Consider the following 11,810-nt stretch of genomic DNA (forward strand, 5'->3'; position numbering starts at 1 on the left):
TAATTCACTGAAAACAAGAAATACTATCACTGCATTAGTTTATTTATCCTTGTTACGAGCGATGAAAAATCTATAATAGTAGCAATAAAGAAAGTAGATTTGGACCGTCCACCTTGTTTTAACTTCACAGGAACCACAATAGCCTTCCGATGGGACTGTCTGCTATGATTCTAATAGCCTCCTCGAAATATAACCACTGTGATGATGAAACAATTTGACTATTTCTTCAGAGGACTGCTAAAAGAAAAAAGTTTGGGAGGAGAATTACAATGAATCAGAATACTTTGCCAATATAGCATGTACAGGAAAGACTTCAGATTTCACTCACTTGGCAATGCTCTTGCAAAATGTTCGTAATAGTTTCTACAAATTTGGTTCTCTGAACTTGGACCTCTGGATTTGGTTCACTGAAATAAAATGTGCTCTAGTTGTCAGTATGAAAATATATGGCTCAGAGTTGCAGGATGCATCACTATATGCATTCAGCTATGATTTCTTTTAAAACAATTTAGCTATGTTTTCCATGATACTATAATGAATCCTATCTGAAGTAGTATAGTGTTGCCTGAAGGAGCTGTAGTCAAGGTGCTGTGTGCTGATGGACAATGCTGAAATTAATTGTAAAAAAAATCCATGAACTTTTGCTTCTTTTTCCTTTGATGATAAATGAGGAAGTGTACAGCCTGCTAATTATTGCCTCATGATGTATGCCTAGGGCAATAAGAAAATTGGATAATTCCACAAAAAACAAAGGATGTTGGATATATGGCAGCCTGTACAGATCACTGAACAAACAGTGAGTAGCTACAATTGTGCAGCTGCTAGCTTTGGCTGCTGATCTCCAATAAAACAGAGCTCTGGGTACCTACTGCCTGTTGAAAGCTCTGCTAGACCACCCCAATAATTCAGTGAGCCGTTATTCACTTCTGAACATGGAATTCAACCTATTTTGATTGCTTGCTATTTCTGGTCAGCTGGATAATCTGAGTTTGTATCTAAAGTTTGAGACTTGAGTGGCTTAGTGTTTGGCCAAATTAGTTCTTTTATGTGTTTTCTTTGGAGCTATGAAGACCAAGATATATGTGATTCTTTTTCTCTAATGTTGTTTTTTGTTTCTGATCTCTATGGCCTGTTTCAGTCCAATTAATATTTTAGCATGCTAATTCTAGCAACTACTAACACACCTGTCAGTAAGAAGTTCATCTGCCGAGAGATGTGCATTGACCACTTTTTAAATCTTTGTACACTGAAAATACATGATTTGCATTCAGAAAGAAGCTCTTCCACCATATCTACCTGATAGTGAGCAGACACGATAGGCTACAGTAACTGTATCTTTACTACCTCTTGCATTCGCTTTTAAGTAGGCTATTATATTCCACAGATTCTTCATATTCTTGAGAATTTTTTAAAAAAAAATGGTGGACAGGAGGGGCCCGACCTGCGTCCGCGCCAGGAACGACCGCCGGGGGATGGTAACTTCTGCACCGTGGACGGCCACCGTGCCGTGGACGCCGGCCAGGGACAGCCGCGCCCCCGCCTGCACCGGGACGCCAGCAGGGAACGACGGCGTCCGCGCTGGGGACGACGACCGTGGATGGCCGCACCCGCACCTGGGCCTGGGCGGCGGCGTCCTGGGAGCTACGACGAAGGAGGGAGCGGGGAGAAGCCTGCGCCTGGGCGGTGGCGACCTGGGACCTATGCGACGACGAGCGGAGCAAACCGGCCTGGACTTGGGCGGCGGCGGCGGCCGTTCTGCGACAAAGCCAGAGGGAATGGGAAGCAAACTACGCCTCAGATGGCAGCTAGTACAGATCCGATGGCCGAGAATCCGGTTGTTTTGAAAGCCCAAAACAACCGGTTATGCTGACATCAGGAAAAATGTTTTTAAGTGCATAATTATTTCTGAAAAATACATATTGAAATTTTATTTTAAATCCCTCAAAATTTAAAATTTATAGCTTTTTATTCCAAACTTTGTTTTCATCTGATCCCATTATTTGAGAACTTTCGGATGTCAAATATGGAACTCAAGATTTTGGGAAATGCTAGCGTCCAAGCGCGTACAAATTCGCCGCTCGGCGCGCACACCCGATCCATCGCGCGATGCTCGCTGCTGCTTTCCTTGGCCATCGATTCGCTGGTGCCACTGGACAAGAAACACCGCCGCCCCCAGAGAAGAAGCACTGTTGCCGCCGCCGGAGAAGAAGCATTGTCACCGCATAGGATTTTGTTGAGGAGGTTGCCTTAGTTTGCCATGGCCGCATCAAGAGAGGGGGAAGGGGAAGAAGGTGGTCGTCACCAGCGGTCGGAGGTGGTGGAGACGGGGGCGAGCTTAGGGGCACTAGATATAGAGCTGGAGAGAACCGAGCATAGCTTGGATGGCAAGAGCCCGTGGTTGGTCCTGGCTTAGCTACCTTAGACGTGGATATGCCACATTCGTCGTCAGGGTGACGTGCTCGTCACGTTCGAAGACAAGGTGACAACTTCATATACCTCTTAGCCATGTCCGGTCTCTTCATATAGGTGTAGATCTAATTTGCGCACTAGGTGTGTTTGTGAGTGTGTGTGTGTGTGTGTGTGCGTTTGTTGTGGTGTGAGTTGGTGCGTGAGTCCCGGATACTACAACTTGCACATGAAGAGTTGAGATCTCAAAAAAAATATGGAGTCCGACGAGGTGAGGAGGTGGACGGAGAACGATGTGGCGCCAGTGGCGGGGAAGACGCGAGGAGGAGAAGACGAGACGGAAGGTGTGCAGAATGTATGGAGCCGAACGGGGCGAGAAGGTGGAAGGGGAACGACATGGCGCCAGTGGTGGGGGAAGACGTGAGGAGGAGAAGACGAGGGGGAAAGGTGTGCAGACCGAGCAACTTTCACCTGCACGCATCGGCATTATCCTGGATGAAACCATATGCTCTATAGCCATAAGTGAAAGTGTAGTGGTAGTTAATAATACTCGTTTCAAGAAACTATTTTTCATTAATATTTATCATATTAATAATAGTAATATAATTGGTCACATTAATTTGGTGCCATTAGTTATATAAAAATTCATTTATGTGTTAATGTAAAAATTAAAATTATTATTAGACATTAGTTTAAAATACACTAATTTGGTACATATTATTAATATTATCACAAAACTAATATACGTGTCATTATTAATATTATCACAAAACCAATCTAGAATCAAGAGACATGGAACATTAGTTTCCCTCCAAAAAAATAGACAAAGTATTTCCCACCAAATTTTCCCTCCGAACAATACATCTGCCGCCAAACAGATGCCCCTCTCGGTGACTCAGTCGTATCGAATAATTGAATCTAGCTGAAAAAACTCCAGCTCCCTCCTCATTTCCACGAACTGAGTAACTGACCGTAGCTCCAAGGCCGGCGGTGGCGAACGGGCTCGACGGAGGCGAAGTGGCCAATTGCCGGCTGAGCGAGCGCGTCGTCGAGTTCCCCGACCCCATCAGAAAGAGAATCTCGGTCAAGCAGAGGACCGACCGCCGGCAGCTGATCCATGCTCGTGGCGGCCGGATCAGTTCGTCCGTCCAGCCCAGATCGCTAGGTATGCTTCTCTTCAACTCCTCGTCCGCTCCCACAATTCCCAAATCATCGGCCCTCTTCACAAGCAGGCCAGTCAGCGAACGGAACCCTGTGCCGCTCGAGGTACCCGATGCCGATGTCCTAGTCTCCTACTGCCTTATCGCTCCATGATCATTGCCCTAGGCATACAAATCCCTTGGGCCTCATCCTATAGGTAGTATACACTAGAAGTATAGGAATAAAATTTGTCCAAATTTTTGTTCCATTGTTTGGTAGATTGCTTCAGATATGATAATTCTAGTTGGTTGCGATGTTTGACAAATGGTTATCCATTAGTTAATTGGCAAGGTTTGATAAGTAAAATCAGTTTTCCACAACTCTGAATGTGGTTTCAGTTACAGTTTCACAGTGCCCATCTTCTGAATTCAAAATCTTTAAAACCAGTGATCTTTTGATGATGGTCCCTTAAGCAAAGATGGTGAGCTCTTGTAGATGACCAACTTTTCTTAAGGCCGATCATCTTGCTGTTTTGCGAAATCAGGAGAAAGAGAGGAAGAAGGCTGTTTCAGTTGAGAACAGTAGCAGCAGCAAGTAGCTGCCACGCAGCAGCTTCACCGTCAGCCACCGCCCTCCGGTGCCGCGCTCGCGCACGCTTCCACGCTGCTGCTTGCGTGTCTGAGCCCAAGCAGTTCCCGGCCACCTTGAACCCGCCGGCAAAGTTCGTCGCAGCCGCTCTGTCCCTGCCCTTGTAAATTTAGTCTGCACAGATCAATCATTTTGGTTCTGTAAAACTAGAAACTAAAGTTGTGCCTCCACCTTCAGAATACTTAAATGCACCGCTTTTCACACAAAAGATATTTCAGAATCACTTTTCACAAGATTTTAACTACTGGAGTCAAGTTGGGGTAGTAGTACTGAAGGCAATGACTTGAATATGCCAGATACGCTGGCTGACAAAAGTCTGCAGCTGTATGTAGTTCTGCTCTGTTTTCCTCAACCTCACAAGTGGTATTTGCCTCATATAGGTTGTGAACTGATTGATCATTATGACAATTTATTTTGACTGAGGGTGTCTATTTTACAACTAAAAAAATCTTGCATGTCTGGTCTAGACCTGTAGATGAATAAAAAGATTGTTCTTTCTTACATCTTGATATGTGTGCAGGGTCTAATTTATTTCTCTTCATGTAAAAATATTTTGTTGGTGCCTGCAAAGATTAAAAATTTTGGCTAGTTCTGTTTTCCTGCATGTAAAATTAGTTGTTGGTGCCTGCAAAGATTAATTGTCATATTTTGCAATGGTTGGAAATTTAGCAATCTGATATTGCTATGTGCTGATATAAGGTTTCAAAATTCTATTGCCTAGTGGCATCAAATCTTTACATACCTGAGCAAAAACACAAGTATTATATATAAAGCTAATATGCCATCCTTTTGACCATTCTATCTGAACCGTAGCACTTCACTTGTTCTCAAGCTCCAAGTTCAAATAACATTACATATATGCACTTTAATCTAATTGTTACTCTTCTGTTATCTTTATTCTTAATTTTCTATTGGTACTATATTTTATTTAGATTGTGCAACCATGGCGGTGGATAATTGAACCATAAATCTTGAATGTGATGGGGCACCTGAAGGAGAGAGACATGTGAAAACGGAAATGGACAGAGATGTGATATGCTATTGGAACCTGATTGATTTGATCAAGGATCATGGATACTCATCAGTTGACTATCTATACTACAAGCGAAAAGATAGCTTGGTTGTACTAGAACAAGATCCTGAAGTGATGAAAATGCTTAACGAGTGTGAGAGCAAAAAGATGGTTAGCTTGTTTGTGACAAAGGACAGACCGGCCACTTTAGCGCCTACCAAGTCCAACAAAGAACCATCCAAATCTAAACCAAAAAAACTAAAGGTATTAGAATGAACATATAATTTTACTCTTCTGTATGTATATCTGATTATTCAAGTACAACTTAACTATTCCATATCATGGTAGTTATCAATGATTTATTTTCATCCAAGATTAGCCTATTCAAAATTTGTTTAGCAGGAAGAGGAGGTACAAAGAAAAAGAAAGCATTAAATTTAATGCATACTGAAGCACTATATGCTAACGAGGTTGAGCAGCGCGATGATGAGAACCAGAACACATTAGGTACAAATGTAGTTAGATCAATCTCATTCATATGGACTGTATCTTAACTAGTTACTATCACTGTCATTCTATTTTTAATAGCTGATGGCGACAAAGAACCTAAAAAGCGAAAGGGGACTGTTTTAACACATGTTTGGGATCTACTTGACGGAGATAGGATAGTAGTAAGATGTAATAAGCTTGGACAGCCCATTGGAAAAGAAGGTGGCCTTTTAGGCCAATTTTTGGGCACCATAGCAAGAAATGGTGGTTACTGTCCGGTTGGTGCCAAAGATTGGAGAAAAGTTAAGAAAGACTATAGAGAAACCATCATTCAATTTGTACAGGTTAGCTCTTTCTTCGCTCTTAGCACCTACATCAGTTTGTCTCTAGCCATCTTTGTTTTTGTTTCAGTTCGAAAATAAACCTGATATATCTTGAATAGATGAGAGGTTATTTGGGATGATGATTTGGTCTTTTTATTCAAGTGTAATTGAATTTGTGAAGTGAATTACATCTTAAGTGTTGAGTGCAGTAGCGTTTAGCTCATATAATATTGTGAGCCCATGTGGCCAGATGATAGGCAAGAGTGTTTGGTGCAGATTTCATTGTTTAAAAGATATGATTGTTATCATGTCATGAAGTCAAATTCATTCTTTAGTGACTTTCTTATTTTAGACAAAGTTCTTGTATCCTCATTCATGTGAGAAATGGATATTCAAATCAATTGGAAGAGATTGGAGAAAATACCAGGCAACATTAAAAAAGACACTATTTAATCCAAAGAAGAAAATGTCTGTTTTGAACAAGCGTTGTCCAGATGATATTGTTGAAGCTGAATGGAAGGCCCTAGTAGGATACTGGAAGTCCGAAGAAGGAAAAGTAAGGCACCACTATTTACACTGTTTGGTATTTTTTACTATCATCGTCTACTATTGTTGATTTCTACATGTATAATGGTTCATTATTTAATAATTTACTTTTCTTGTAGACTCTTAGTGAAAAGAACAAAATAAGTCGTGAAATGAGGAAGACAACTCATACAGCTGGTACAAAGAGTTATGCTCGTTGGTCTAAGGACATGGTGAGTACATCTTCTCGTAAAAAAATTATATATGATTCTTCTTGCTTTTCCTTTACTACTATTTTTGCAGAGGCAAGCTGATCCTGAAAAAAAACAGCCACATAGAGCAAAGGTTTATCTAGCCACTCACAGGAAAAGGGGAAAAGGGATAAATGAGCCAGTGGTATGCTACATGCACATGGGAACTTTTTTGCAATATATAATTATTTCTGTTTTCTGATGTCTGAATTTCATTGTTGTAGGTTCAATTGGAAAATCTCCTAGACATACAACCAGAGTTAGCACAAAATAGTGAGGGCGGAGTTGCATGGGAAGGTGATGCATTACATCAGGTGTTGGGAGAAGAAAAAGCTGGACAAGTGCACGGCATGGGATTGTTTCCGGTTCCTAAACAAGTTTATGGTCGAAAAACACACTATTTTAAGGACATTAATATAGTTTCACTAGATGGCTCATCATCTAATGTAGAGGTTCACATGTTGGAGGAAATAAGGCAACTCAAAGAGCATTCTAGAATGCAAGACAAAGTTATCGAAGAACTAAAAAACAATCAGAGGCACAATGAGAACCAAGAAGCAACAATGGTAAGAATGTACAGCTTAATTTTGTAACTCTGTATTGAAATGCGTTATTCAAACTTTATATCTTTTCTAGGGAAATTGTGCCAGGAGTGATCACAACAATTCTCAGAATCAAGTACTGAATTCTAAAAGAAAGGTATTTGCACTATTTTCCATGTTTTCACCTAAACTAGTATTTTGGCTTTAATATCCTTTCAAAATTTTAGAGAGTCCAGTGTGGTGCACCCAACCAGAATGAGGGATTCCTCAAACATAGGGATGAATTGGTAAAGTCACCCTTGCTTGTGAATTTAATGCTTATGCATCCATAAAGGATTTTTATAACAGCTAATGCTACTGTCTTTTCTGTTTACTAGAATAAAGAAACATGTGAGTTTGAATTTAGTGATGATGACAATGTACTTTTATCTAGAGAAAAGGTTATCAAATGGTTTCTTGTATTTAAGAACAACAATATACTCTTAGTTTAGTACATGTTAATATTTTACCTACTAATAATCATTTGAACGATTTTGAATTGGAATCAGTGCCAAAGTGATAATAATGACAAGGAAGTAGAAGAAGCAGAAGCACAGGCAATATTTGAACGACACCTCCATAATGATTTTGCACCAACAGAGGTACACTATTTCAATGTACCATTGAATAAAATATATTAGGCTTGTAATGCTAGTTATTTAAGATGTCTATAACAGTGTATAAATACAATTGACTTTCTCTTCCGTTCAGTTTGATTCTTGTCAAAGGAGTTCCGCCACAAGTAGAATAATACCAAAGAAACAAAAAGTATCTATGAACCACATTTTGCTATAATTATAGTAGATTTTGTGTCTTATTATTTTGTACTTTCATTTGACATGTGTAAGGGACATCACAAAGGGCTTGTAGATACTAGAACCATTGCACACCAGGAGGTGGCTCATGACAAGGCTACAAGCTACAGGCGCCAAACACCTAAACGACTTTCTCTAATGAAGGTAGTTGAACATATCACTTGTTCTAAATACATGATCACGATGTACAACTAAAGGGTTGCTGGTCACTAAGAGATTATGTCAAATTAATGTAGGTTGGGTCCACAGTGCTACTAATGACTTCGAAATATCCTAATAAGGCTAATGTGGCATATGCAACTCTCTTGACCACTAATCCAGAAGCCCTTGTTGGTGGAGTTAAGATAGGAAGTCAATTCTACAAAGTGCGTATCAATCATCCTATAACAAAAGATGAGCCATTAGTGAGGCCTATGCTTGGGTGCGACAATATTGGTGATGCTCATGCCAAAGGAGTCCAAATTGCTTGGCCTTCGATGTTTGTATGTTCAAAACTAGCTTTCCTAACTTTACATCAATGTATATATGTGCCTTAATTTGTAATGTTACAACTTAAATTTTCTTTGCAGGTTCAAATGATTAATGGTTGAATTCCTACATCAATGCGCACAGGAAGAAGCAGTGGACTTTAGGAATCATAGCTAGTTCTTGAATTTTTCTTTCTAGTATGGACTACGTGTGTTTGCTCTCTTGAGCCATATCCTTATGTACATATACTACGATTTGTTCTAAACAAGCACTATGTTTGAGATCATTCCACAATATGTGGATCATGCTATGATTATGGAAATTTGTGGTTTATGTTATTTTACAGTGTGTCATATTTGTGCGATTATATAATAATCCTTGTGCCATATGTATTGGAGAAATAAATATGTGTTTCATAATCCGAATATGTTGCAATAGATATAAAAAAGTGTTACAAACCATGTGTTGCTTTGTTTCATATACTGTGCTCTACCATAATGTGGAAGTGTTACTAGAACTAAAAAAAAAATGTTACAATAGACATTCTTGTAACACTATGCAAATGTTACGATAGATAAATAAATGTGTTCCACACTATGCATTCTACCATATTGTTAAGTGTTACTGGAGAAAAAAAAGTGTTACAACAAAAATCATTGTAACACTAGACAAGTGTTCCTGTAGACAAGTAGCTGTGTTACAATAAACCAGTCTATTGTAACATAGCCAATTGGAACACAAAAAAAATATGTTACTAAATGAGCTAGTAACACTTTTTCCAATATACAGTAACACAAGTTGGTGTTACTGTATCCCTACACTGTAGTAGTGTTGCCTGATCGTCGGCAGGAGACATGATGGCGAACGAGATCGCCAGGTGCTCGAGGGCGGCATCCGTCTTGGCGCGCTGGGTGAGGGCGTTGTGGAGCTACCAACCAGCCCAACACGTCCAGAGCCCGTAACTGAGCCCGCCCCATGCCTCCCGAATCTCTCCAGGCCACACCGGCCGGCCACGCCTTCCATGCATCTTGATGGCCGTGCTGCGGCGCCGCTGACCGCCGGCCGGTCGTCAGTTGGCTGAGCAAGCGGCACAGGCTCCTGCAGTGCATCTCGCCGGCCGGTCGTGCATTCTGGCGGCGGCGGCGGCGATACGCACCACCTAGGTCTATCAACGGAGAACCGGAGGATGTCAAGGACAGGGCGCCCTCAGGCTGCCGAGCATTGCAAAGCACATGGGTCAGTGACTCAGTTCATCACTGTAGCCTGAGACGTGAGTCTGAGTTCCTGACACTGACTAGGTTGTCTCGTCTCGTACCCTGATCATGGACTGCTGAGTTGATCAGACCATCAACAACGTTGATCATGCAGAGTTGCAGACTGAGGAAACTTTACTTACCACGTCTGTGTCCAGCAGTGGCCTGGAGTAGTCCTGTAGTGCTATCTTATCTGACGGTTTGCTCGACAAAGCAAAACATTGTTCAGTTTCATCTTTCCCCCATCTGTCTGTACCACAGACGGCTCATATTCTGTCCTGTACACAAACGAACAACTGCTAAAGTTGAAGGATGCAGTGCGGAACTGATTCCTATGCACCAATATAGGAGTAAAACATGGTGACTGCCTGACTGGTTATCTAGTGAGCAATGGCCGAAGATGGATAAGCACTGGCTTTTCAGTAAAAGAAGCGTCTAAAGTGGGGGGGGGGGGGGGGGGGGGGGGGGGGGGGGGGGGGGGGAAAGAACATACAAGTAAGACGCTGAATTGCAAGTTTTCTCATTCCGGAAATTTGCAAAACCTGGCACCTGCCAAACCGAACAAGTACAGTAACACACAACAGAAAGCTGTTGTTTTAAATTAGGAAGTAACAATGGCAAGAACCATTATAAAAAAAATGACAAGAACAAAACTAAGCCAAAGTGCCCTGTTGTGAATTGCGGTCCATCCGAATCAGTAGACCCCTTCCACTTTGGATGGATGGCTGTCCGCTCAAAGATGTGCGTGTGTTCATATCCGCGATTAGATTCGACATTATGTAATGTAACGCTAACATACGTCCATGATTGCCGCAGAACGAGCGATTAGTTGCCGTTTGATTACTGATCACCGGCAGCGACGAGAGCCCAATGTTTCTTCTTGCCTCTGATAGTCTGATACTCTGATTCCATTCCAGTCTCATCACGTCCATCCACCCGCTGGCTTTACCCCCGTTATTCTGTGCCCCTCGCTTTTGGGAATTCTGTATGCACAGTACAGACACTTGCAATCCTGTTCTATGAATTTAGCTTGGCAGGATAGCATCGAATTCTCTCGTACTGGAGCCAGGAGGAGAAAGAGGCTGAGGTATTTTTGGCCAAGAAAATGAAACGTTGAAACTCTGTATGTGCTCTTTATTTCGTCCAGGGGAGTGGTTGGGAGCAACATGGCAGCAAATGTGCCAAATTGAAAGCCGTAGCTCAAAATATCTTCTTCCTCCCAATTAAAGGACTAAAGGAGTCAGATAAAATATTGGTAAATTGAACTGAAAATCTGGTTGCGCGTACAAAATGACCCCGTTCATACTTTGTATAGAGTGACTAGAGCTAGAGCCTGGACATACATGTCGGTCCACTTGTATGCATGGGACAAATTTGCAGCTGACAAAAGATGGACTAGTTAGTCATGTGATCTCAGGTATTGGACTGAAATCCAGTCGTAGCTGTCTCGCTGACACAAAAGAAAAGATCAGCTAAATCCAAGATTTTCAGAGTAGCAGAGTGAATACTCATCCGACAAATAAGAGCCTGTCTACTACAACTGTGTGTTAACACATGATTTTTTTTTAAACCGTAGGACGAAGATCCAACAGCCTCCAGCATTTTTTTACCTCCAGCCTTCTTCTATCTCCGGACCTTACCCCCCCCCCCCGGCGCCGCCGCCGTCCACCGCCCCGCCCTTGGTCGTGGCTATGTCGGCACAAATCACAAGTAACAAAGAGCACGGCTGTGTGTCGGCATAAATCACAAGAAACAAGAAACGATTTCTTCTATGAAAGGACAAGGACAAAATTTGGGGAAGAGGCTCGCCGGAACCCTAGCCACCGCCGCCGTCGTCTTTGTCTCTGGTCAGCACAGATCCAGGAAGAGGAGGAGGTGGAAGAGGAGGAGAAGAAGAAG

The 11,810-nt window shown here is 41.9% G+C and overlaps 1 protein-coding gene across 1 annotated transcript in view; it reads left to right on the top strand.

The window, feature by feature from the left end:
- Positions 1–5,341: 5,341 nt before the first annotated feature.
- The window catches only part of LOC136492351 (uncharacterized), a 24,827-nt gene continuing 18,358 nt past the window's right edge, over positions 5,342–11,810 (top strand). Inside the window, exons 1-11 of the mRNA XM_066488400.1 lie at positions 5,342–5,470; positions 5,609–5,713; positions 5,795–6,039; positions 6,371–6,574; positions 6,684–6,776; positions 6,847–6,939; positions 7,019–7,360; positions 7,431–7,493; positions 7,564–7,623; positions 7,714–7,776; positions 7,885–7,977. Of these exons, the coding sequence (XP_066344497.1) occupies positions 5,647–5,713; positions 5,795–6,039; positions 6,371–6,574; positions 6,684–6,776; positions 6,847–6,939; positions 7,019–7,360; positions 7,431–7,493; positions 7,564–7,623; positions 7,714–7,776; positions 7,885–7,977 (1,323 nt within the window). The 5' untranslated portion in view covers positions 5,342–5,470; positions 5,609–5,646. The remainder of the gene's footprint in view (positions 5,471–5,608; positions 5,714–5,794; positions 6,040–6,370; positions 6,575–6,683; positions 6,777–6,846; positions 6,940–7,018; positions 7,361–7,430; positions 7,494–7,563; positions 7,624–7,713; positions 7,777–7,884; positions 7,978–11,810) is intronic.

This window comes from Miscanthus floridulus, chromosome 11, assembly GCF_019320115.1.
Source record: "Miscanthus floridulus cultivar M001 chromosome 11, ASM1932011v1, whole genome shotgun sequence".
Classification (NCBI taxonomy): domain Eukaryota; kingdom Viridiplantae; phylum Streptophyta; class Magnoliopsida; order Poales; family Poaceae; genus Miscanthus; species Miscanthus floridulus.